Raw genomic sequence first — 27,905 nt, forward strand, 5'->3', positions numbered from 1 at the left:
TCCACAGGAGCTGGTAAAGCACACTACTGATGCCATGAAGAAGGCAAATCTAAGACTAGCACTTGATGCAATGAAGGTGAGTGTTTAAGGCAGTGAAGTATAGATGTCTGTTGGTGGCTAGAATGGTAGCTCAGCATTCTATTTCCTGGAGGAGATCATGTTCTTCACAACATTTCAAACATGTTTTCACAGGTTCCTGTGAGCTTTGTATGTCATGGCAAGTATAAACTTGAGGGTTTTGCTCAAATCTGGGAAACAAGTTCAGTAGTTTTCTGCAGCAGAGAGCTTGCAAAATGGAACTTCCCCATTTTGGGTTACTTTTGCATCTGCTGAAGAACAGGTGTTTCAATCATGTTGTTCTTGCTTCTGAAATTTAGGAGCATTTCTACTACTGTAAGTCAATTTGAATCAAGATCAGTAATTTTCCAGTGAGATGGAGAGCTGTCTTTGTTTACAAGACCTTTTTATGTCATCTTAATATGATCTCTGTGGCATTACCTTTGAAAGCAGTAGTATCTTTCTGGAGCTAAGGTACCTGTCACTGTAGATTCACCTGCAAGTGGTACAAACAAATGCTTTATAGAATAACGGTGCTGCCTTGTGCATAAGGTGATATATTATGTGCTTTGCACAGCTTCAGAAGCCAAGCATGGCTCTGCTTCAGTTGCCTTCATGGCATGAATGGTGACATTCATGTGCTGGAATTGGGAAGGTTTTTCTGTTCTCTGTGGAGAAAGGAGCCAACATGACATAAATTATATCTCCTGTTGTAATTTGTATGGTCCACAGTAGATGCTGAAGTCAGACTAAGTTAGTTTTGTGTCACACAGCTGTCTCATATTTTGTGGCTGCCTTGAATGCCTGGAATACAAACCAGCTCACAAATGAGATTTTTAGTTCCCTTCTTTTGTTACCCATTTTTGTGCAGTGAATGTAGAGGGATGGGCACCATGATAATTTCCCTCGGAGAGGTGCCTGAAAAGAAGTGGCACAATGTTCATCCATCTAGTGGCAGGCCATGCATCCTGGTTGCTGCTAATTGGCTTGGAAAATAACTCTGTTTTATATTTACCCCTGCTTTCTCTTTCCAATTTGCTGTTTTTCTTCATTGTTGGTGTCTGTTGGATGTAAAAATCAAAGAAATCTCCTGCCAGAGTGGCTGTGGCAGATACGCACTGACTGGCTGGCTGTAACCAAACAAAATACCACAAATTCTCACTCCCACCCCCTCCAAACCCACAAACCCCTGAGATATGAGTGTCTTTCCTTAAGGTTGCAGCATTGTTCCCATTCTGATTTACTGTAGCCCCTGGTATTGTAGTAAAAATAACAGTGTACCACTGTGTTTAGCTTTGAAAAACCCCGGTGTCTCTCACCAAGAGAGACAAAAAGAAAATGTCTTTGGAAAAACTGCTAGCAAAGGGGTACTGCCCCCCAGGAAAGAAAACTCTTGGAAGGATGATGCTGTTGGATTTCTTTTGGCAGCAAGAAAGGAGGTTATTTAATTGCTAACCCAAGCCTTTTTAAGAATGACATGAATGTATCCTGCACAGATCCATTTGGGAAGCTAGCATAATGACTGCAGCTATTCATAGATTTTGATTAAAAAAACATCTTGGGGAGAAGATGTGTTTTCCTCCCACCCTCCAAATTTGTGACTGTATTGAAGGGATACTGTGAAAGCAAGTTAGGAAGATTGGAATGCCTTTTCCAACTGCTGCTTTCAGCATTCCTGACCCTACCAATTACCTCTTCTGCTCGCTCCTCATCTCTAGCCATAAACACAGAAGCCCCAGCAAATTGTCACTATTACTCAGGCATCTTCAGAGCATTTTAAAGGCCTTAGTGAAATGTGTACAGTACATGTTCTGGTAAAGGGCACCATAATGATCTCACCCTGTGACTTCAGGTAGTATATCCCTTCAAAAGCCCCTTTTAAAATCTGCTGTGTAATGGCTTCTCTCTGCTGTGCAGCAGTAAGAGCAAGATCCTCCTACTGGGGCTGTAGCTTATAAGCACCCAGGTTTATGATTAATTTACACCTTGCATTCTGCTTTTGAACTGCCATATATATGTTTTCTGCTATGTTCTCTATTTATCTCCTATTTACCTCCGAGGTTGGATGTTGACTGCTTTTTCAGTAGTGAGCTGCATGAATTATGTTTCCGTCTTTAATCTTGAAAAAAAAAAAAAAGACTGAGGAAATTCAGAAAAAACCAGCTCTTTTTAAGAATTCATTACTTGTTTCCCTCTTTCTTGATAGTAAGTTTGTGTTCCAATAGATATCATGAGGAGTGTTGTAACTATTATTAACAAATGCAGACACTTTTTTCCTTTATTTAGGCATACATATTGTTAATTCTTGAACATTAAAGATTAAAACATTATTTCAAATAAAATTACTAAATACGTAGATAAGACAAACATAAAATTAGAAATAAACTTGTCAAAATAATCTATTACAGCAGTCTGTTATAGAGAAGTTATTATTTTCCTCTCTTTTGCTGTTGATACTCTAGGACTTGGCTCAATATGTAAATGAAGTAAAGAGAGATAATGAAACACTTCGGGAAATTAGACAATTTCAACTATCAATAGAGAATTTGGTATGTGATTTTTTAAATTTACATGTAATTTTAAAATCACTTTTGATCAAACATTTTATCCTCATTTCATAGGATTTTATAATATTCTTGATAATATTTAAGTAGAAGTATGTTTTGCTTATTTAGAATTCTATTAAACTACATAAATCTCACTGTTCTGCATGTTGGTAGTTAAATATGTTTGTAAGTGTACAGTGACTCTCAGATGTTTCTGTAGTGGGAAAACCTTTCCCATTTGAAGACCAAGATAGAATGGGCTGATTCTTTATAGTATTTAGTTTATGTTAGTGAGGAAAAGACGTTTCCTGGTCTGAGAAGTCCTTTATGGGAGTAAAAAGGAGTGAGTGGTCTAACATTTGAATGTGTTGCTATCTTCACACTTGCTGTGTGGTATCAATCATTTTACTGTATTTCAGAACCATTCCCTCTTGCAGTATGGCAGACCTCAAGGTGATGGGGAAATACGGATAACGACATTAGACAAACGTGCAAGGCAAGACAGGTGATGGCATAACTTGTGGTGTTGGCTATTGAAAACCTGTGAAGTAACTCTTGCTAGATTGGAGGTTGGCTCACTGATTCGTGGGGGCTTTCCATTCCACTGGGCGTTCACATTACCTGTCTGCCATTGACCACGTGAACGTGCAAAGTGATGAATGGAAAATTCGTTATTACATTATTGTCTAAGATCACTAAGTCCCTTACAAGGAGTTGGTCTTAAGCAAAAGTACTTCAAATGTTGGTTTTATTAGCCAGTAGTTTAGTTCTTCATCTTCAAAATTTTAAGTGCCACTGGCAAAAGTGTGTAAGTTAAGACTTTCTGGTGTTAGCTTTCTGGAGTGATTTTAACTGTGTCTGTATTGTATTTTCATAGGCATATCTTCTTGTTTGATCTAGCTGTCATTGTTTGCAAACGGAGAGGCGACAATTATGAAATGAAGGAAATAATAGATCTTCAGAAATACAAAATTACAAACAACCCTACTACTGATAAAGAAAATAAGAAGGTAAATATTTGTTGTTAACTCGCATAAAATGCTTATTTTTAGCAAGAATTTGAAACATTTTGTGGGAGTTCAAATTGTAAGTACAATTTCTTTAAGATGCTTTTCATTTTAAATATAAGCTGGAGTGAATATTTAGATTTCAACTTTATTTTGAGGTAATTTAAATTTTGAGTAAGTCTTTCTAAGGGAACACAATGAAGTAGTCTTACTGTGCCCAAAATTAATGAATTAAGGAATATACATATGCTTTGTTATTTTTTTGAGGGTTTTTTTCCCTCTTTCTGTTCTTCACAACTGATGACTTTTGTATTCCCAATCTTCTTATGCAGTGGTCTTATGGCTTCTACCTCATTCATATCCAAGGTGAAAATGGTTTAGAAGTTTATTGCAAAACTAAAGACTTAAAGAAAAAATGGCTTGAACAGTTTCAGATGGCTCTGTAAGTATATTTTTATTAAGATAGAATCACATTCATCATTCATGTAAGAATTTTGCTTAAACTATACTGAATTTTTTTCATGTTTTAATACAGTCTAGTTATCTATTTTATTTGATATTCTGAGAAACAACTGATTGACATCTTTATCAACAGTATTTCCCTGAAATTCCTCTTGGAAAAGGAAGAGGGCACTGTAGGCTATGCAGTATTTTCCAACCTTGATGCTGAAACTGTTTTAATAATGCGGTCTTAAGCAGCCATGAAGAAATAATAATTATATTAACAATAAATATCAGAACAGTGACATTTTTCCTATCCCATTTTAATTTTGACTAATTGAAGTATGTTTTTGAAAGGTGATGCTGGTGGTTTGGGAGGGGATGCTGGCATCTTTTCTAGGAGGTTTTATCTAATTTATTAGTTAGCAGCTGAATCAAGTTGCTTGGCATATTAGATTTAGTTTCAAAAGGCTGATTTCCTTTGTATGTTTTAAAGTGAGAGGAGGTTGCTTTAGACTTCTTGAAAAGTAAGTGTTCAGTTGCAGCACTGCAGATTACATTATTGTTATGCAGCATGAACTTTATTTCCATTTCTGATTCTTGTCAGAAAGACAAACATGATTATTGATGCTTTGGGTATTGTGATTAAATTTAAAGCACGCACAAGAGATTTGGATGACAGGTGATGCTTGCTTTATGGAAAGAAAAAGTGGGAGGGGGCTCTCAGTGAACACAGCATTAGCAATGGTGGATTTGGATGTGGTTGTAAAGGGGTGTGGATTCAGGAAAAAGGCTATTGTGAGCTGATTTGAGTGAAACCTGCTCAAAAATTATGTATAAAATTTTAAAAACCTCAGTATGATAAGTGTTAATGATATAACAGAAATATATGGAAGGAGAAACTGAGCTGGACAGATACAATAAAGCCTGTTTACTAGGTTTCCCATCTTGCTGATTTTTACTGAAGCAAAAATTACATGTGTTTTGGCAAAAATTTCTGGGTGGCATAATTTGGTTTGGAAGGAAGTATTTCTTTGCATGTCTACCTCTTTTTGTCCCTCTGCTCTCCCTGCTGTGCTTTGTGTAATATCATAATTATATTTACTTAACATGTGTGTGAGAAGTGAGGCACTCAGACTTATCAGCTTCAGCACTGTGACTCTTCATCACTCTTTAGGCATCCTGGCCCAGTGCCCCAAAAAACCAAACAAACCAGAAGTCAGGTAAGGAGCTAAGAAGTGGGAGGAGCCCTATGAATTTTTTTTTTTTTTTACCAATTCTTCCCAGCCATGTCTATGGTTGTGTGCAGGACCATTCTCCCCTGCCCATCCTCGTGTTGCTGTGTGAGTGCAGCTCTGCCCTCGTACAGTGCTGGGCACCAGCCAGCCCTGCTCAGCTGTTGGCAATGTGCCTCTGTCACAGGGGTTATGGCTGCTGCTGGCCCGTGGGAGCAGAACCTCTGTGCTTGGCAAGTTCATGTGCTACTCTTTCCTCTCTGGCAAATAGACTTGGTCTTTGAAAATGGGTGGTTTGTCCTTCTTGTAAAGCCACACCTCTAGTTTAACCTCTGTCCGTGTGGTTAAGGCACTGGGGCTGGAGCAGCAGCATCAGGGCTGAGGTGCAACATGGTGCAATGGCATTATTGCTTTATCCTTTCTGGAGTTCTCATTGCTTATCCCCAGCTCTGTTACATGGGCTTGACTTCACTGCATGTTTCCCTCAGCATCTCTCCCAAATCATTCCTTGGTGCATGCAGCAATGATGATCTTCTAGTGCATGGTGAGACACAAGAGCTGGTATTTAGGAACAAACTAAGCCAGGTGTGTGGAATGGTCTCTCCATTGGTTTCATTTGTAGTTTTCAGGGTTCTCATTGTCTACTGTGTAGATTTTTTTTTTTTTTTTTAGATTTTGTAGATATTTTTCTGCTCTGAAACGTAGCTGTGATTGAAATTGTGCTCTTATTCATTGCATTCAATATAATTACTACTTCCATTGGCAAAATACTTCTCATTAATTAAAATTTTACAAGACTGCAAACCCAGCACAATTCAAGGGGTGAATAACTTTGGGTTTTGATTATCAGAAATGATATTGTTTACTGAGTTCCAGACAGAAATTTCAATGCCTTTGGGATAGCAGTGTGTTGATCTACTACTTTGTAGTTTGTGCAAGTGTTAATCTAAGAACATAATAAGAGAACAAACTAGGATCTCTCTTATTATTTTTAAAGTAAAAATTAACCTTGTTGCTACTAGAACAGACTAAGAGGCATAATTATTTCAGCTAGGCTGTAATTTCTCTTTTTGAGGGGGGGGATGTAGATGTTTATACTGGTGTATGAAACAGTGATGATAGTTTATTTGCTGAAAAAGCACCTATTGTTGAGATGCTGGTGTTGTTGAAATGAGTATTTGCCTCCAGATATGGGGAGTTTATTGATGAAGTATGAAATAGAGGAGAACACTGCTTTGCTGGCTGGACTTGATTTAGGTGCAGAGGGCAGGAATACATTAGGCATACTTGGTATGGGAAATCCCTAAAGGAAGACTTGATGAAACCCCAGTGCTATTTCCAGAGTGTTACTTTTCAGAGTAGTAAATTTCTCATGGAAAGCTAATTTCAAAAACCTGTGAAAATATTCTACCTCTTAGCCAGCTCTGTTAGTGTAGTGTGTGGTGAGTTTTGTTTTGCAGGAGATTGGAAGTGCTGAGTTACTGGTCATAGGAAACTGAGTAAATAGTTTTTATTTATTTTATTTATTGGTTTTTTTATTTATGGCAGCTCTGTTCCCACAGTATGTATTTGTTGTTTTCCTGAGACTGTTGCTTTATTTAGAAAATATATAATATACCAAACACCCCGATTTCTTTTTCTCCTAAGAATTTCATGGGTGTTCCTGATGTCTCTTCATACAACAATGATACTGTGGTCTGGCTGCACTGAATTTGATGCCGTTGACCTAGACATAGTAATAGTCACAGCTGCTCATTTACCTATAGATCCCCAAAAAAAGTTTACTGTGTTCAACCCAAAATTGCGGCTTCTTTTGGAGTACTGGGTTTTCTGGATCACAATAAACTGAAGCAGGATACTGGGGCAGCATAGTTAACATTGCAGTCCAGCTCTTAAAGTGGAAACTCTTGTTGGTGGATTGGAGAAGCTTTCTTAAAGCTGTCTGTCAGAAACCACTGGAGGATGTTTTAAGAGGAGCCATCATTGCCAGTGCCTGAGTTCTGCCTTGATGTGCCTCTTCTCTCACTGCTGTGAATGCACATTCTGCATGCACAAGAGGGTGTAACCTGCTTATTGCCTTGGAAGAGATGTGGGGCTTAACTGTGACTGTGGCCAACTCGAGCAGTTGCTATTTTGTTCCTCCTGTTTTGTTGTTGTTCATAGCAGTGGATGATGCAAGGGTAAATAAGCATATTTGCAAACATAGTGCTGCAAAGACTACTGTTACCAGCCATGGAATGTTTAAATTTGGTCTAGCGTGTCAAATAGCACTGGTTTAAATGCAAAGTCATTCCATATCCAGGATAATATTGATAGAAGTGTACAGTCAAATTACTGTTCCCATTCAGCCAAATTAGAGACATCATGTATTAAACGAAAGTTTGTCACCAATGTGATAAAGTGCATGGTTTATTTGCCATAACTAGGTAATTTAAAACCTCAAAAACTGATTGTGTGAGACACAAATCTTTTATATTTTCTAGTAGCACATCTTGTCTAATTTCTTTCCTCTCCTATTGAAAACACCAGAAGAATCAGAACAAATAAGTAATATTTTCATGTTATTCGGTTTATGCTAAAAGGTGGGCGTGTTGATTGGTATTTTTCCCTAGAAAGCTCTTCTACATATGCTTTTTGATTTTAAAGATAATTATTTTTAAAAGTAGTTGGCTAATATTTGTGTCAATGAATTTATGCTAACCATTCTTTTTATAAAGAAAATACTGATTGAAAGGTGAAGCATCCCTCCTCTCTTGTATGCATATGTACATACTCTGTTTATGTACCTCAGCTATATTGGTACTTAGTTGACTAATTACAAGGCTTAATTTCTTATTATAGAGCAACTGCTTTTCTCATCATTGTTGGGAAGAATTTAATTCTTCTGTTTTCTCACGAGATGATAGAATAAATGGTGAAAGAAAATCTGTTAATTGTTGCTACATTTGTCTCATGCTGACATTAAACACTCCCTTCCATCCACTAAATACTTTGTGTGTAGTTTGTTTCTTGATCGCAGCAGAGCATGAAGCAGGCGTGTGTTCTCATCGCCACAACAGCAGAGATCTTTCCCATGAAAGGCTGCAGATTATATTTTCCCACTGACAATATTTGAATCCATTAGTGTAATATGACATGTAATATCTTATGCTGATTTGTGCTGAATTTATTTTGTCATTATGTTGTCCACTTTCCTAATTTAATTAAGCCTTTCTGAACTGGGTTTTGTAATCCACTGTAAAAATGACTGTCAGCAATTTTGACTTGAGTATAGAAACATCTTACACATAAATGCAATTTAAAGAAGCATTTAAGTTGGAAGAGGTGTGTAGAGATTTTTTGCTTTAGTCTTCTAGAAGGCTTAAGTTGCTCAGGGCTGTGTTAGCTTTAGTCCTGCTGGATTTCAAGACGCAGAACCAATATTGTAAAGTCTCTTGCAACAGTGTTGTAATACACCTTTTAATTAGCCTTTACTCAACTATTGCCTTTCACAAACTGAGAAATTTATGAAAAGATGTTGCAGGCAGAGGAACAGTTAAAATTTCACTTTCTGAAGTACTATGATTGTAGTTTCTGCTTTGACATAGCTGAAATAGCAATATTAATATCATGTCTAATTAGTAATGCCTGAAATATCAGTGGGAAACAGGTTCATTATAGTGGTTAGGGTGTGCATTAATTGTATGGAGTTAATGAATCTGATTTTTCTTTTAAATACCTAAATAAAAGATGTCAGACATGAAAGCTGTTCAGCCTTCACAAAATAGTGGTTTTAGTTTTAATTACACTGTACTTTGTTTTGGGTCACTAGAGAGTTTGTGCAACAGCTTGGGTAGAGTCTAACATGTTTTTGAAAAATTGCTGCTTCAATTCAACATAAATTCACACCTTGCAACTCAAGGGACACAGAACATATCATCTGATAGTGAGGAAATAATCCTGAGATTCATTGATAATCAAACATGGTAAGCGTGTGAACAACAATTTAGATTGGGAAACTACATAAATTGCATCCAGAGCTCATTGGTTTTCTAAATTTTAAAGAAAATTAGTACAAGACACAAGGTAAGTGCAATGTGTCCTCTTACCCATTATCATTTGTATTTTCACATTTGCTTTGCACTCTGTGACTAATGACATTGGTCAGATTCCACTGCAATAGATCTGTTCCCTCAGATAGTGCATTAATAATGCATGTGCGTTAAGCTTTCTTCTGAGAGAATATTTGAGCTCTGACATATTGAACACTGGCATATTAAATTAAAGCTTTCTTATCAGAGCATCATAAAAGCTTTAAGATGTCTGCTGCATTTTTTAAATAACCTGCAGAGGTGTTGCACTTGTACCAACCTCATACAGGTTACCAAAGCAATAAACAAACATGTCCGCCTGGGGTTTTTTCATCAGTAGAAGTACTGCAATATTGCAAAAATGAATGCCAAGTTCATGTCTGGTAAAGAAGAATGCTTGCCTGTTCTTTGCTGTGACTCCAGTTGGTTTTGATCGAATGTTTTTCAGGGTTATAAGCAATCATTCACAACATATTTATAGTTATAAAATTTCTTTAGATTATTCCAGACACAGCAAGAACTGTGTGAAGATGCTGGATATGATTAAGAGCACAGTGTAAGGACAGTGTAAAATGTGAAAGCAAACCAGAATTTATGAAAACAGTGGGTAAACACCTGAAGATGATAAATATACTTCAGTGTTATGTCTTCCAGTTCACAAAACCTGAAAATATCCCAATCCTTAAGTTTCTACAACTTAACTTAGAATATCTGAGGAATATTCCTATGACAATTAGTGCTTCTTAAAATTCAGTGAAATAAATTTGTAGTGACACTACATCATAAAAATAAAGTACCACCATCTTAATATTGGCTTTTTTTGTGCAAGGAGTTTTTTCAGTGTTAAAATATGGAATGCTGCATTACATGTTTGTCTTGATACTCAGGTTATATGAATAGATGTCACAGCTTCTCCCTGAAAACCAATGCTACCTTTTTTGTTAGCACATATAGATATTTCTCTAATAATTTATAAGTTAGTGGCTGTATAAATCCTGTACTTTCAGAGTGTTTGACTCCAAAACACAGATTTATCTTCAGTTAAGTGTAAATATGGTAAAATATTTAAAGCTTACCAATACAGGCAACTTGGTAAATTTGGATTTGTAGGACTTAGAACTTTCGCAAATAAGGTTCAGCCATTGAATATAGATGTATATAAAGTATAGATGCTCTTAATTTGCAAATACTGATGTGTGACAGAGCTTTGTTCTTAGCAGGTAGTGTTCAAAAATGTTTTACAGGAATAAATTAGCTCAAAGCCATTCACCTCCCATGCTTTTTGGGGAAGTAGACTGATAAGAAAAAGGAAAGCAATTATCTTATTTGAAACAATGCAGTATGTTTCCAAAAAGTTAACAAGATAATTTCCTTGATCTCAAAAAAGCCACTCATCATATGATCAAATAAGCAAATTTCCTAGCAAACTCTTAGAAGTTGCGTGTTCTTGATCAAAAGCAAAATTTACTTGTGATATGGTTAATTTAATTTTATAACATGTCTTCTTGATGAAGACTCTTTGATGTGACAAAACAGAATGTTTGAGTATTAGCATATGGAGAATTGATTGATTGATTACTTCAGTAAATAGCATTCTCAAAGATGGTTCTGATATATAACAGCTAAGCTGGAAAAGAGAAAATGAATTAGCTGTAAGTAATCAGCATTGCTCCTGAGAAGAGAAGGTGAAAAGGAAGCTGCAAATCATCCTTTGTGAAATGGCATTGCTTACTTCTAGTGAGAGTATCCCTTAGGAAAGGCTTTTTATTTATTTTTTGGTAAATAACAAAATCCATGTAAAGATTCAGAAAGGAATACTTATTTATATTTTACTTACTTGTAAATTACTTATTTTTGGCTTTCTCTCTGCCTTCTTACTTTCTTGTTGCACAAATGCCTTTCTGTTAGATGACAGCATGTTGTGTGACCAGGTGAAATGGTGATAGTTGCGCAGAACTGAATTGGTTGGAGTGTAAAGTAAGCAGAGAGCAAATGTAAGGCTGGCTCTGTTTGTAGGGACTGGGATCCTAAGGGTGAGTCTTCTGCATGTTACAGCAGGGAGTGAGGGCAAACATGTCTGGGACCAACTTTGCATGAAATTCTTCATATGAGGTTTGGCTGAGAGCATTTAGCCCTGTTTGACAGTAACCTATTGTTGTGGGGTTGGTGGCCTTTTTGGTTTGGTTTTTTGAGTGGTGGTAAAGTTTTCCAAAACTTTCTGGGATGCTTAGTACCAATTGTCATGACTGAATCTTAAGGTGCTTAAAGTTTTGAAAGGAGGTCACTTTGGCACAAACTAGGAATTTTAACTTAGGATGTCTTCTTAAAAAACTTTTTACCAGCTGGTATTTTAGAAATAGTTACATTACATCTGGATTTACTGATGCATTTTCTGCAGGGAAGCCAATTATTTATACAGTAAGTAAACCTGGAATAAAAATTTCCAGTATCTAGATGTATTAACCTGTGCTATTTCCTTTTCAATCTATGCTGCATGAGTATAGCATCAGATTTCACATCACATACACTTGAAAATGATCTTCAGCAGTTTGTGCTCAGGGTGTCCATAATTCTGAACAGTTCTGGATGGAGCATTTTAAATTATTATAAGCATAACATCGAGTGTAGAATAACATCAGCTCTGAAATACAAAGGTCTAACTTGAGGTTGAGAGTTGAGGAGAGTTCAAGGTATGGAGTTTTATCTGAGCTCCCTGTAGTATTTCTTCTTTTAATACTTAAAACAATTGCAATTCACTGCAGACTCTTTATCTGATACTTCATGCATCTCCTTATTTGTTATGCCTCTGGGCTCACAGGTGGGCATACATGCATTAACTGTTCTCTAAAGCCAAGTTTTAATTAAGTGAAATGGATATTCAGTTTCAAATATAATGCATTTCCAAAATGATGGGTGTTTTTCAAGGACGTACATACAGCTGAACTCTGCATAATTTCTTGTGACACGATTGTATTTCTTGGAGAGACTAAGGTGGGAAAATGATCTTTGAGACCTGACCTGAACAGTATTTCTGTGAAAAGAAGTCAAACCCAAAAAGAAGCAGTATAATTAGAACTTCCTAGCATGTTTCTTTTTTCCCCTTTTGGGGAGAACTGCCAACCCCGAAGGGCGGGCCGCTGTGGCACTGCGCTGTTATGTTGAGCCCATGGCTGCTCCACAGCCTGTCCCCCCCCCGCCAAGAAATTGCTGTGGTTTCATGTTACTCAGAAAACTTCTGTGGAATTGCTGCTGGGGGAAGAGAAGGTTCCTTTGCTCTCCAAGATGCCACTGCCACTGAGCTGTGGCAGACTGGAGGAACATCTCTGGCCTCAGTGATACCTGAGAGGTTTTTCATCAGTCCTCTAAGAACGATTTGATTCAATGTTCACAATGCCTTTTCTTGCTCTGTATTTAACAGCAGTGATCTACCCAAGGTTATCTGGCTCAGCACCTCCTCTTGCTGATACCCTCTTGTTTTGCAGGCAATGCACTTTTGAAAGGAACTTTCTTGATCTATTTACAAAGGGTTCCTTTTGCATTTCTCTTTGTGTGAAACATTCATTCGTTGTTTTCCTCTACACACTGGGATTGAGCATGGATGTGCTTCTCGCGTGCATGTATCTGAGGAATACCAAACTTCTTCACAAGATTTTTTTCCTTCCTGTAATACATTTTCCTTTCCAGTTTAAGAAGAAAAACAAATTTAATTTAAAAATATCTGAAGTTTGGGAAAGAGAAGTTGAGTTTTTAATTAAGTACTCCAGAGCAGCAATTTTTCAACATTAATTGAATTGTTTGTAGTGGATTTAAGCAACACCTTTTCAGGAGCCTAGACCCAGGGAGGGGGAAAATCTGTTAAGGTCTTAATGGCTAAAGTCAAGCTGGTATTGAAAAGCTGCCTGGGAAGCAATAAAAAGAAATGGCCCTCAAAATACAGCAAGAGAGAGAGAACTGGTCACTAGTGGAGGATAGCACTGGACCTTGCAGGTTGTTTGAACTGCAGTTACTAGTTGGTGGCATTAAATGCAATGGTAAACAGATTTATAATAAAAGTAATAAGTATTTTCCCTTGTGCTGTGTTCTGGAGTCTCCTTCCTTAAACTCCTTGCTGGAGGTGAAACCATAAGATGGTAGATTTACAGTGCTCTCTGCTGCTGAATAGCTTCTTGTTGCTTATTTTGTGCTACAAGATTGACATTCCTAACCAGGAGCCAAAGGCTTCATGTTCTATTTGCTTCTATTCTTTGCATTTTCATAATGCCGCTTTTCCTCTTTTGTGCACTCTTTTTCAGTAAAGGCCCTGTGGTTTGCAATTTATTAATTTCCTATTTAATATTTAAACTTGCTGTAAGGATGTAATTAATCTAACAAACGTAATACTTCATTTTATCCCTTGATTATATTTCTGTTAGATTTGGCAGCCTGTAAGTTTTCAGTATTATGTCCATGCAAGACAAATGTGAGCCAATAGTTCTTGGTCTCCAAGGCTAATACTGAAATATCTGAACTGCTAAACATTCAAGGAAAGATCTTCTCAGTATAGAAAAATTTATAAAATAAGACTACAATACTTTTTTCATTTTTAATAGATTAAGAAAGATGTCCTTTCTGGAAATGAAGACTTAATGGGATTAATGGGATTTTAATATATTAATTTTCCACCTGGGAAAATAGGAGGAAGGGGCTATATACCGAGCTATCTCTCAGCCTTTTATTTATTCTCTTGGGAAACATCTGTTTAAATTACATATTTTGTAGAAAAGATTGAGTTTTGTGGCTGAGTGTTCAGTAATTTTCTTGATGCATTTTATTTTGAAAGCCCTACCTGTGTAGAGGAAGTTAAACTGACAGCAAAAGAATATTTGTGCCTACCCCCCCAAAGATGATGTAATTTATTTGTTTATTCCAACCTATTGTGGAATGTACTCTGTACAGTTTTCCTTGTAGGAAACAAACACGAATGTAAGAATGCTGATAAACCCTAAATTGTTGCTATAAGAGAGCCAAATGCCTGTGGTGTTCTACTGCTCTTCAGACACGTGCTGATTTAAATGTCTTCCCATCAGAATATGGTTTTGTTATGGAAGGAAATTACAGTAACAAATCTTACCTAAGTTGCTTGATACTAATGATGTACACTTCATGGCGTATCATTGGCAACACTTTAGATCAAAGATAATCAAAGTTCAGAGTTGTGAAATAGAGCATAGGATTTACAGAGTTGGATATGTCAAGATTGCCAAGGTTCTTCTTTTTTTTGGACTTAAGTATTTGTCTTTTGATTGTGACATATTTGTGTTTTGAGGGTTAAGCACGAGTTTTAAGTCTTTGATGTGTTGTCCCAGCTGCTAGTGTGAGAAAATTGTAGTTTAAACTGTTTGATTTGTTTTATATGAACAATTATTTTTGGTATTTTGAGGCAGGCTAGTCAAGAGAATTTATTCCTTGTTCTGTAGGCATCGGAATAAGCTCCTAGATGTCTTGTCTGACAAGACAATTTTGGGCTATCTGTATCATTAGTCTGTGGTCAGCTGTGCCATTAATCTAGGCAGAGATGATTACTGGAATGGATTTTGTCTGCAGAAGCTTGTGGGGGCTGGTTGATAACGTGACACTTCCTGACACCACTTATAATGGTGTTGCATTATGTGGGTGGGATGAGATTGGCCTGTGATCAATTTACTCTTCTGAAAAGAACAAGTCAGTAGAAAGAAATGGCACTGCAAATGTGGAGAGAATATTTTTAGAAGGGGAGTATTTCATATGCACAAGGAGTGCTCCAAAGGCTGATGATATGAAGGGCGATTGAATAAGACACCTGGGTAACTCTTTTCTACACCGGACTTGCAAAACTTTAAAGACAAAGGGACTGCTCAGAGATGGAGGACTGACTGAAGAAGACGGCCATTCTGCCCCTGGAACTGTGGCTCCTGTGGCATGTACTGAGACAAGAATTGCATGTCCAAGTGACAGAGACTCGTGAGATGCACACCTGCAGGTCTCTGGCTTGGTGTAGCAGTGAATTGGTCCCAGTGGGACTAATATTCTGGAAGTAAATTGGAAAGAGAAAGCTTTGCTCAGAAGGCTCAGGGGCAGCCCAAGGACATTGCAGTAGTGACTGGAGTAAATCTGGTTATGGGGTTCCAGCAGTGTGCAAGAGAGACGCTTGTGGTTGTCCCTTATAAAAGCTCTGGTGCTGAATTGAGGAGAGAATTGGAAAAATTGTCCTAATAACATATTCACATTGACGTTTTGTCTCTGCTAGAGTGGGGAAGTTAAAACTGCCTGGGGAGAAAGTAGAAGAGACAAAGGGAAACTATTTTTCCTCCCCACCTTGCTGTTGCTCGTAAAAAAAAGTTTTACAATAGAACGAGGAACATATTCTCTGTCACTATTTACTTCAGATTAAGTATTTCTGGTGTATGGGTGACTTCCTGCTCTGGCCGGTCATCAAGATTGTTTGACAGCAGAAATAGAAAAATTCTTTTGCTGCCTAGGGTACCTCATAATAGCAGTGGTTGTGGTGGAAGGGACTGAGGAGTCTGCAGGAGGGCTTGGCTGTCCCACTGTGTTAGTGAAGGAAACCAGTGTAAGACCCAAAATAAATCTTGTTAATTGTTCCAATACTTTTGAATTTTGCTAACAATTGCATCTGGCTTTCTTTTTTTTGTTCAACAAGAAATCCTTCTTCCAAAAAGGAAAATAATATTAGGCTCAAAATTAATATTGACATAAATACTCAGTGTTTTTTCTGTCTTGCAATATACCCAGTGGTGGGAAAGTAGAAGAGAAAAGAATTGAGAAGGATGAAATGTTGCCTTTACTGTGTTGTGAGAGCTCTGCCCTCTCTTCTGAGGATATCAGTGTAAGGCTTCCATGCTGTAACCAAAAGAGCTTCTTTATGGTTGGACATGGCTTTGAAAAGTTGCATGTTATGCCATGACTTTCACATCAGCAACTTTACTTGCTGTATTTGAAAACTCAAGACATAGTATGTAATTTTTAGTTTGAAATGTTTTGTGGGGAAAAAATTCCTATGGTCCTTGTGATATTTGGACTTCGTCACAGATGAGCTGTGCTTAATCTCTAGCTGTAAACTTTCACATCTTAATCAAGTTGTGTTATTTTTGTGTTGCATTTGATTTTGGAAAAGAAATATATTGAAAACTAAAATATCAAACCCATATCAAACCATTAAGTTTCTGACTTTAAATGTAAAGGCTTGCTGCTCCATACATGCTGCAATAGTGCAGCATCTCAGCCTTGTCTGGTGTGACTACAGAGCTGGACTTGGCATAATGCAGCATTACTGATCTGGTAGCAGAATGTGCAAGAGTCTTCCTGCCCACAGCACTGCACTAAGTGTTCTTCTACAGAGCTTTCCTTATTCTACCTCCACATTTGGAGTAGACAGCGCACATTGATTTTTATTTTTCTGGGTTTTGTTGTATCACTAATTATCTTTCCGTGTTTACAGCACTCTCTCTCTCCAGAGCAAGCATACAATTTCTTACTTTGCCCTGTTCTTTTTGAATATTGCTTTTAATATAAAGAAGAATACAGTGTATCATCTTTGTTCTGTTAATAGGAGGTATATTTTGAGTAGTTCATGCACTTCAATCTTTGTGGAATATAGCCTGAGAGAAGAATGAAGGAGAATTTTTACATATGGAAGAAAGTTGTGTAGTCACATTCACGTGTTAAACTACTGTCTATATAAGGTTGTAATGTTTTTTTTTCTTTTGATCCACCTATGCTTATTATTTTTCAAGATTGGTTCTGTTCTAATTACATGAATGGAATTTTTTCTTTGGTTTGTTCTTGAAAAATGGTCAGGTTGTTAAGTTTAATTTGATATGCTTTCAATCTCATGAGTCTTGCACTTTCGGCTTATACTTATGAACACAGTTCTGCAAGATGTCCTGGTCTGAACCAAATGGTCAATAAAAATGAGCTTTTGTTGGGAGTGAAATACTTCAACTTGTTCTAGGGATTTTTCAGGATTGCTTGGAGTGTAGCCTAAGAAGTTTTGGCAGCCCTCTGGCAGACACATGAAATACAGGCTGCACCAAGTTAACAGCCAAAAAGAATTCTTTTTCTCCTGGTTTGAAAAGTTCTTGACTTTGAGATTAATTTTATCCTGCTGCTGTACTTTCCTGCTGTGGATGGGTAGTATGCACACCTGCTTCAGTTAGCAGGAGTTGTGGAATTGACATCTTGCATGTTAGAGCAGAGAGAGAGACGCAGGTGAGGTAGATAAACCAGTACTGATTGTAAGGTTATTCTCAGGCATAGAAGAAAAAATCCTTTTGCTTTTTGAGTACAGTTTCATTTTCAGCATGTTGATTTTCAGCAGGTGGATTTCAAGATGGACCTTTCTGACACTGGGTACTTAAACAAATTCTTTGAATGGTTTTTTGTAAGCCTTTTAATTCCATCCAGGAGGGAGTGATGCTTGCATGGTTATCTATGTTTCATTGCAGTTTGTGGCTGATCTGTATTTTAGTCTGAAAGTTATTTATTATACATAAGAAAGAAAATTACATATTCTTCCAATAAAGTTGGAGATACTTGTAAGTTTCAATGTTGAAAAAAGCTTCTGGTTTCTCCTTTGAGTACTGTAGGTTCTTGCATTCCTGCCCTCATTATTTTTTCCTATTTTAATTCCTTTACATCATGGCTTGCTATTTTTTGATAGAAAAATACCAGAAATTTATGGAGTCCTAAGCATTCTAATATAAATAATATTAAAAAATTAATTAACTCTTACTATATTTTTTTCTTGCCTGATACAGTCTAGATTAATATTAAGTTATGTAGCTAGCATTTCAGCATTATTGATTTTGACAGTGTTAAGCTAGTTTGGGGTTCTTCTTGAATTTAAAAAAAAAGAAAAAAGGAATTAATTGAAAATGCCTATTCTCTCATTCAGTCTTGGAAATGGGACAGATGACAGAAAAAATTGAATAGATTAGTTAATAAAATTTAAATCTGAAAACAGTCACTGGTACAACAAATGATGAGTGGTTTATATTTAAATGATACTCCTGCTTTTAAAAGGGATCAGTAGGGAAAGTAAACAAAACACAAGTACACTAGTGGACCAGTGCTTTGTATATAAATGTGATTTTTGGAAATAAGCCTGCTAGTAGTGTGTTGGTATCTTGGCAGTGTAAATAGTGATCTTTTATTTTGTTTAATTTACTGTGTGCATCTGCAGCTGTGGGCACTGTGCAACACATTTAAACAAGACTAACCAAACCCTGGTGAATATTTTCTTATTACTTTGGAAGCATTCAGGTTATCCAGTATCTTGCTGCATAGTTATGACCTAACTGTCCTAAATTTGCTGCTAATGTTTTCAAATATGGTGCTTCTCAGGCTGTGAGCTGCTTTTCCTTGTGCATTCACATACTAAAATATTGTTGAGAATGATCCTAGTTACTCAAAAATAAAAACCAGATGTTTAATTTTCTATTTATTGTCACAGCTTATAGGGTATATTTAAGAAGTCCGCATAATATCATAATCCAGATTTCATTTCAAGGTGTTTGGTAAAGTCTGTACTTCTGGTTCTTGTCAGTGAAAAACATTAAAGTCTAAATAAAACTAGTTGTTTGGGGATTGAGATTTCCTGCTGTGAATGTTGCCTCATGTTCTAGATTTCATTTAATGCAAATTTTCTAATTTTGTTTTTAGGTCAAACATCCGGCCAGACTATGCAGACACGAGCTTTCATGAGTTCAAAATGCACACCTTCAGTCGGGTGACATCTTGCAAAGTCTGTCAGATGCTTCTGAGGTATTGTAAAGGTTCTTTGGGTGCTGGTCTCCCCACTTTCTGCCCCTATAACGTCAGGCTGGATGGGGCTTTGAGCATCCATGTAGTGAAAGGTGTCCCTACCCATGGCAGAGAGTTTGGATAATCTTTAAGATTATCCCAATCCAAACTCTTCTACGATTTTATGTTGCATATTATTGATATTCTGAAAAATGAAGCCACAGCATTTTAGCAAGGGCATTTGAGTGTGGGTGGTGCCTTTAAGTACAGGCATGGGATATATGGACTTCAGGTATGCTCCTCCTTGTCATAATTTTTTTCTTCGTTTAGCAATGCTTTTCCTGACTAGTCAGACTGACCTGTATTTTCAGAGATTTTTTTTTGTTTTTTCCCCTCAATGCAATACAGTCTAAGTGACTGTGAGCAGTGGTGCAGACCTGCTAAACTTAAAAGTCAGGAGAGCTAATTCCTGACTTTGGAGAAGTGTAGTTGAGTTACTGGGTCTGCACCAAGTGCTGATGCTGTGGAGCAGCTGTTGTGCATTCAGGACTCAGCCCCCAGGATGCTGCCTGGGTTCTCCATGGGCCACCAGCTGGGTGCTCCCAAGTGTGGTACAGAGACATTTAGAGGAAGTAGCAGCTCTGAGTATTACCTGAAGTGTCCATGATATGCGTTTTAAAAACGGCACAAATTTAAAGTCAAGAATATTTGCTGTACAGCCTAAAACCTACTTAATGCTTAAATAGACCTTGAAGCTTACAACTCTCTTGAACTGGATGCTCTTCTTCATGGTGCATAGGCAAATTCCCACTGAGATGAAGTGAAATGTAGAACTGTAGTAGGATGGATGCATAATGGTACAATTTCAAGTGTACTGTTGTGAAGTAGCTTTGGCTTACGTGGAAATGAAGGCTATTCTACTGGTAGTCTGAAAGAACTGTCTGGTTGTGATTTTGAAATGGCTAGTAGTGACAGAAAGCAGATGAACTGCTTGTTAGTCAGTTGTCACATTTTCTCAAGCCTTTAAGGACTATCATTATGCAGAACAACAAATGACTTCTAATACCTTCTGCCATGTCTCTTATGTCCTTTATGTGTGGCATTTGTCACCTCTAATGTATCACTACCTAATTTTATTTTACAGGGGAACATTTTATCAAGGCTATTTATGTTCTAAGTGTGGAGCTGGAGCACACAAAGAATGTTTAGGAAGACTAGACAATTGTGGCAGGGCTAATTTAGGTGGTAAGTCATTTTAATTGTTAGAATACCATTTTTAATTAGGACATAAAACTTGCTAGATATAATTAAGGTTTAATTTACCTCTAATTTGTGTTTATTGTAACATGCATACTTGTGAAGCTACCATTTATAAGCACAATTAGAATTGCATTTAGGATTCATACAGATTTTTATTGCTACTAAATTGAAATGTTCCAAAGCAGGAGAGAACTGTTACAGGTCAAACCAAATTTCTTCATCAGTGTTGTATACAACAAGGAATTTCTCTCGTTTCAGTTGTGGACTGCTTATAAATAACCCCTACAGTGCAGCACATCATCTATCATCCTTGTACTTCTCGCTTTATGTCAATTTTTGTGTTTTCCTCTCAGTTCCTAAAGCTGTTTGTGTTGCCTCAGCTTCCTCTTTCATCTCTTTGGTTTCCATGGTTTCTGTCCACTCACAATATTCACAAAAAGGTGATTGATGGCTCTCTACTTCCCACACCTAAGAATGATATTTTTTTCTTCTTTTAATCAATTGCTTTGTGAATTTCTTCTCTGGCCACTGTCACTTTGCACTTCCCCTGTTGTTCTGCTCTTTGGGACTTTAAGGAATCTTTTGATTTCAACTACCATTTGGCCTCCCACAAATAACTTCAAAAATTTGACGTCTTCCCGTTCTGCTCAGTATTATACCTGTAAATCTCTTTCTGACATCATCTGGATCTCTCTGCTAATGCTCAGTGTTAGCCCCCAGCACTGGCCGCCCTTCCCTTCCCTGTACCTGCTCTGTTGGTGGCAGTGAGTTTGTTACACTATTGCCACAGTCATAAAATCCTAGTGCCATTTTTGACTTTTCCCTCTGTCCAGCTTCTCAAATGTTCTTTTTTCTAAAGATTATTTTGAAGTGCTGTTGTGTTTAAAAAAGAAAAGCCATTGGAGGCACATAATGATTTCTGGAAAGTGGAGTTTTATATGTTGGACAAGTTTCTAGTCATGTATCATTCTCACTACTTTAAAACCTTTGTATTCCTTTTCAGAATTATTTTATCATAATTTGTGAAGTTTCTCATGTCTCACATACTTCACATAAGCTAATGCAATGTCTTCCCTTGTGTTATTTTCTTTTTGACATTAGTATCTACAATCTTTGTAAAATGCTGTTGCAGAGATAATCTCTCTCCCACTTTTGAATTACGTGATGATTTCATGCACTGCTCTTTATTAAGCTGCTGTTTCCAAATTTTGACTCTAGCTTGTTCCTTTCAACATTGTATAAGCTTGTTTCTGTCTTTGCCCCTGTGTGCATTACTTCTGACTTCTACTTGGCTTTTGGCTCTCTGTGCTAATTACCTGTCCCAGTCTTACATGAAATCAACAGGATGGCAGGCCCTGAATTTTGCTGGAGTCAGTAAATTTTTTTTTTCTCAGCTGCTTTTCTGTGTTACAAATCGTCATGCTATCCTCCAAGTCTGAACTCTTTGCAAATCATCTTTTTGTAGATCTAAAAACCATACAAGCAGTCACAGTATTTGTGACTGAAACCCCTTTTGGAACACAGATTTTTTCACAGAACCTGCTGCAGATATTATAAGGAAAGTAAATATTTAACATTATCTTAAAAATGGAATGTTTTACAGCAGTTACTTGAAATTAATAGAGTGGAAAAACAAACACGTACTGTTCTCTCCAAAAGGACTGTCTTCTGTGGTACAAACCACCCCTACTTCCATTCTTTTTCTTTGTCTTGCTCCTTTTCTTTAATCACTTCTGTATTTATATTTTAATTGGATAGCTGGCACCCCAGGAGGCAGGAGCTTGTCTTTCTGTTCCTCTGTAAATATCTGTGGACACATATGGTGCAACATACATCAGTAAGAATGACCATAAATGCCTAGACAAGAAAAGGTCTGATTTATTTTAATTTTCCTGCATACTTAAGCGATGCTGTAGAGAGAACAAAATAATGGTAACATTTCTCCTTCTTTTTAGTGGAATAAATTATAATTTTTAAAATTCAAATAAGCAGAATGGTGGTTTGAATTTTACTTTAAATCATCTTCCTGATGTTTGTAGAATTATACTGTATTGAAATTGCAAGCAACTGGATTGATAAGATCCTTTTTTGTGTTACGTGTTTTGGTTACATCCAGATGTTCAGCCCCCTGTCCTCTCTTCAAGCTTCACTTTCTCTTCTTAGTCTGTTTTTTCTTCTGTGCAAAGACTCTGTGACTGCTGCAGCTCTCATACAGGACAGGAGAGTTGTGTATCTCCTACCTGCTCCTGAGGCAGAAGGACAGGAGGTGCTGAGCTGTCTTTCCTTCATCTGCTCTGTGGTCATAGCTGCAAAATGCAGCTCTGAAGTGCAGCCCTTGCTGTACCTCCCCTTCCTTTAACAAACAGTGAGCATGGAAAGGACAAGGGGTTTTGCTTACCTGGCTGAAAATGTGTCATCCCTCCACCTGACAGAGGGACTTAGGCCAATGAGTAGGAAACGAAATCCTCAGGTTTTTCTCCTCTGCTTTCCACTTTTACTCTTTATTTGCCTTTTTGAAGAAAGAAGTGTTGATTGAGCAGTGCTGGCTATTCAAAATGAGCACAGACCAAGGAATGGTTTAAGGAGGAGCTTTACCAGTACCTGCTTCCCTATGTGGGCCTGAAAGGGATGAGACAATAAAAAAAAATCTCTAAAATATTGATTAGTGCAACTTCAATTTTTTTTTTTGGAGCTGTTCCTTTAACTATTCCAAAGCTATACTGAGAAATGAGGTCTCCCATAAATTATCTTTCATGCTAAGCTATGAAATGTCATTAAAGGCATGCAGACATAAAGATATAATGTAAAATTCAACATCTTCACTGCACTTTGTGGAAGAAGCATGCTCTGTAGGCACAACAATCTAACATGTTTTTAATTTTGAATACTTTTGAAATATTTAGAGAAATTAATTTATGGTAAATATAATATTTTTAGCAGTGTCCTTTGCAGCCCCTGTGGTGAATGAGCAAAGGCTTGTACAGCAGCAAAATGCCTGGAACACTTATTGTATTGCTATGTTTGGGCTGTTTTGTTGTGTTGGTTTGGTTTTTTCTCCCCACATTATTTTCTAGGGGACTATTACAGCCTTTTCCACAAGGTATAATGTACATGAAACTGAATCATCCTTTTGGAAACTGGACATTATTATTCCCCAGTCATGTGGTGTTAGTTATGGCCGCAGACATGGAATATATATCTATATATGTGTAGATATATGTATTTTCTGTTTAGTCTGGTGTTCTGTCATTCTGCCAGTGCCATTCCAGATGCTTCACAGCAAAGTGCAAATCCTCTGTGTGGTAGACAATGTCCAGGAATGATGCTCCTTGCTTGATCCTGTTAAACTTTCTTCCTTCCTTTTTTGGTGTTTGAAGAGTTTTTACATCTTGCTAATGATTTTGCATTTCCCTTTTTGGAAATGTTCCACTGCAGTTCAGAGTGTTAGAACAGTGAGTTCTCTGTGAACATGTGACTTCAGGCTTTTGTGAGAAGTCTTGACTGACTGCTTCTCTATGATAAATTATTTTGACTTCTTAATAGTGTATTCTCTATATGGAACAGTTTCATTTTTTAAACTGTCTTTTTATGAGTGTAATTTTTTCTATGATTCAAATATTTTTCATTCCTATTCTGTAAACCTCTTGTACTTCGAGAGGCTTATTTAAAAAAAGGTGATCAGAGTTCAAAGCACCGCAGTGGGAATATGCCATTAGGTTTCTCAAAGGCTTTTGAATTTTCCTCAGCATTTTCTGGTTTTGTAAAGTTTAAGGTTCGGTTTCCTTTATAGACCATGAGCAGATGTTTTTGCCAGCCTTTCTGAAATGATGCTTAGAACTTTCCTGAGTGGATTAAATCTTCTTAAATTTCATTCCAAGTTGCACTTTGAGAAAATTCAAAAGACACACATCCAAAGATAGATGAAAACTTTTGAATGACAAAATTATTAAGTGTCAGATTTAGATGATACACTTACGAGAGAAACATTGACAAAATCTGAAGATGAATTGCTGTGTTCTCATACTATGCCTTATACACAAACATATGCCAGTTCTTAAGATGTTTTGCTTCAAAGAAGGCCAGTTCAGCACATTGTAGAAATTTTAGTGATAAAAGATGCAGAGTTAATCAGTTGAATTAATAAACAGAACAAAATGTTTGCATTTAGCCCTAGGGTTTTCTTGGTTGCTGTTCCTGCCCTTGCTGTTCTAAATCAGCAGTGCTGGTTGAAGTCTTCTGTGCTTGTTTCCGTCATTATTGATTTAAGGTTTTTTCCCCCTAAAATGCTGTCCTTTACATCCTCAAATAGTCCTCTACATTTTCATATATTTTACTTTTCTGCCCTATCACTTAATTTTTCTGTGATTTGGAATCCTTGCTAATGTTCTGATGAACTCCTGTGAGTCTTCAACCAGACTGTATGAAATCCTTAAACACAAGGATTAGAAAATGGATGGACATGCTTCTGTCACAGGCCATTCATAAGGACATATGTGGTGTTCTTTCCTCTGCTGACTATGAGGGCATCTCCTCTCCCTTGTTACATCTTCTGGCTTTTCAGCTTCATTCCTGAGTCTCATTTCATGGCCACAGAGCGATTTGACTCCTCTGGTGATGCTCTCCCACTGGCTGGAAGGGTTTGTGTCTGGGAATGCTTTAGATTGGGGCCTTGGGTAGGCAAGAATGAGTAAGACACACCTTTACTAGCCAAAGGGAGAAGCTGTATCCCTTGTTGTTCCCACTTACGTTGTACAGTCTGTTCTGTGTCCCTTGCAATTTCTTCAGAGGCCTCATAGGATTGATAAGACAGTATCACTCTGCCCAGAACACACTGAAGAACTCGTCTGTTTCCTAGTCTAAACCAGCAGAATGAACAATTCATTTTTATTTCCAGACTGGAATTTTTCCAAGTCCATCAAATTATGTTGAATTAAGTATTTTCAGGCAAATACTTGCTGGTTCTACTGACTATTGAATATTTCAATTAGAGAAACCACCAATGATTCTAGAATCTGAAAGTGTTTTGAATATTTTAAATATAGTGCCAAACCCACAGAATTTTCTTCTTTATATTGCTTTTCCCAGGGAATGTTAAAGGTGTGTCTCATCAGGTCATAAATAGATTAGAAAAACATTAGCTGATCATTTTTATAGTAAATCTTACTTAATTTATGCACAATTTCTTTCTCATTTGGATAATTTCTTTTGGAAAGATTTTATATTTCTTTCGATGGAAAAGAAGTTTCTTCAGCTGTGAGATGAACTAAAAGACAATGTTGGCATATGAATGGGTTAAGTTTAGAATTGCTTTCATACAGTAATGTGCATGCCCAGTGATACAGTCCATGCTGTTCATGTCCTAACTGCTTGCTACAGCACATTAGAGATTATTCATGAAAAGCCTGTGGTCTTGACATCTCAAAAGAAACCAGCAGCTTTCACTATTTACATTTTTGCTGACTTAATCAATAGTTGCAAAGTTGCTGGCTCCCCTCCAAACCTCTTGTGTCAACAGAATTGACAAGTAAATGCTCAAATCTCACAAAGTTCATTGGAGTTATACCATTTTTTTAAAAACTGCAACAGAGGTTGAGCTGTATTGCTTAACTAATGATTCTTGCTCAACCTGAACAAAAGCCAGTTAGGGCACTTGATATTTTTTAGGATCCTACAGTGTGGTATATCTGGGTCACATTTCTAATTTTGTTCTGATTGACTAATGACTGGCTAAATGACTGGAAAGGAACATGTAGTCCCACAGCTCCTTCCAAGGGATTTAATTTATAGCTCCTGCATTTTAAATATTTTGAGTTTTGTTTTAAAATAGAAAGGTGAGTAGTTTATTACGTATACTTTTTATTTACACTCTGTTTAGTTAGCATGTAGATCCAGCTGCTCTGTTGCATCCCTGAAGAACAGCTTACACCCATTTTCTGAGCTCTGTTCCCTCACTTACTGAGACCAGCTGCTGCTCCTCTTGCTTCTGTAGTAAAATATAATTATCAAAATGTGACCCAATGGTAATGTGGCCTCAGTGAATAAACAAGAAAAACCCCATAACTGTACTGAACTATGGCAGTAGTTGACTGTCAGAACTGAGAACTCACTTGATGATTTCATTGGCACACTGGTGCTGAGCGGAAACTTGAATTAAAGTTGTCATGTGTAAAATATCTGCTGGTAGATATCCTCAGGCACTACTTTTTTTTCCCTCCTAAAAATAGAAATTAAGATTTTCTTGGTCTTGTACTTGTGTTATGTTTGGAAAACTGGTCTTTCATGAGGACGTGATACAAATATTTCAATACAGAATATTCTGAAATACAGGCCTATTTAAACTGCAATGAAATAACAAGTCTTAATTTTTTGAATAGGCTTTTAGGTGGAAATACAGACACTGGATATTGTGAAGCCACAAATGGCCTTTTGGTCCATCAGTGTTGGTTTTATTTTAATCCAAATCTCTCACTTCCCTTATAATGAAATTTATTTTACATGAATGATCAGGAGTATTTGTTATCTTCTTATGTAGTGATTTCTTGAACTCAGTTATTCAGTTATTGAAAGCTAATCACTGAATTTCCTAATTATTTATTATAAAAACCTTTGGGATGCCGTGATGACCAGATGGAACTTGTTCATCTAGTTGGATTGGGGATATTTTCTAGAGGTAAAAATAATATTCAACGGCAATGTTTGAAAATCAGATTCATTCATTCCCATTGGAGGATAGAACACCATTACCGTTTCAACTTTTTGATAAATGGCCTGCTGAAATAAATGGAAATGTTTAGAATATAGAAAAGCAAGAAAACCTACAAGTCTGGGATAGATGTTGTGGCCTCCTTTGCAACTACTTACCTGTATAATTTGCCTTCATTTCAAGTAATTCATAGTGCTGAGATCAAACATTCAAAAGAGATTTTATTCGGATTTTGGCAAAAATTCTGAAAGGTGTGTCAGATTGTAAAATACCAAAATTTTATTGAATTTCAGCAGCACTTGGGCAACTAATTCCCCTCAGGCTGCTTAGAAAACCTCAACAGACTACGTGCATCTCCTCCTTTGGACAGGCTTCTTATTTTTCTTCTCTTTTGCTCACTGTAGAAATGCAGAGGGATCCCTCTGGATGGGTGGCAGTCCCAGAGGAGCTCTCGGTGGCGGTGCTGGCGAGGCTCTGCGGGCGTACGTGCGCGCAGCGGTGCCAGCGCTGCGGGGCTGTGCCCGCCCAGCCCAGCGCGCAGCCGCGGGCTCGGCCCTGGCACGCCAGGGCTTCTGCTTTCCCACACTCTCTGCCTCATGGAACCTTTCTTTGTGGAGCAAAAGTTAAAGTTTATTATTTGTTCTACTGTGGGCATGCCTTCCCGTTCAGACGTTTGTGCAGTAAAAGTTTTCCACTGTCCTGAAGTGCACAGAGAGCAGGAATGTGCAGCTTGTGCTGGGCCTCAGCAGTGTGTGTAGTGTGAGAGGCAGACACAGGCAAACACAGCTGTGTGTGCTTTGGTAAGG

The 27,905-nt window shown here is 37.3% G+C and overlaps 1 protein-coding gene across 1 annotated transcript in view; it reads left to right on the top strand.

The window, feature by feature from the left end:
* The window catches only part of VAV3 (vav guanine nucleotide exchange factor 3), a 147,483-nt gene that overhangs the window by 66,498 nt on the left and 53,080 nt on the right, over positions 1-27,905 (top strand). Inside the window, exons 11-17 of the mRNA XM_059478257.1 lie at positions 8-76; positions 2,520-2,606; positions 3,023-3,108; positions 3,481-3,613; positions 3,943-4,052; positions 19,056-19,157; positions 20,281-20,381. Coding sequence (XP_059334240.1) covers positions 8-76; positions 2,520-2,606; positions 3,023-3,108; positions 3,481-3,613; positions 3,943-4,052; positions 19,056-19,157; positions 20,281-20,381 — 688 coding nt within the window. The remainder of the gene's footprint in view (positions 1-7; positions 77-2,519; positions 2,607-3,022; positions 3,109-3,480; positions 3,614-3,942; positions 4,053-19,055; positions 19,158-20,280; positions 20,382-27,905) is intronic.

The sequence above is a fragment of the Ammospiza nelsoni genome, chromosome 9 (genome assembly GCF_027579445.1).
Source record: "Ammospiza nelsoni isolate bAmmNel1 chromosome 9, bAmmNel1.pri, whole genome shotgun sequence".
NCBI lineage: Eukaryota > Metazoa > Chordata > Aves > Passeriformes > Passerellidae > Ammospiza > Ammospiza nelsoni.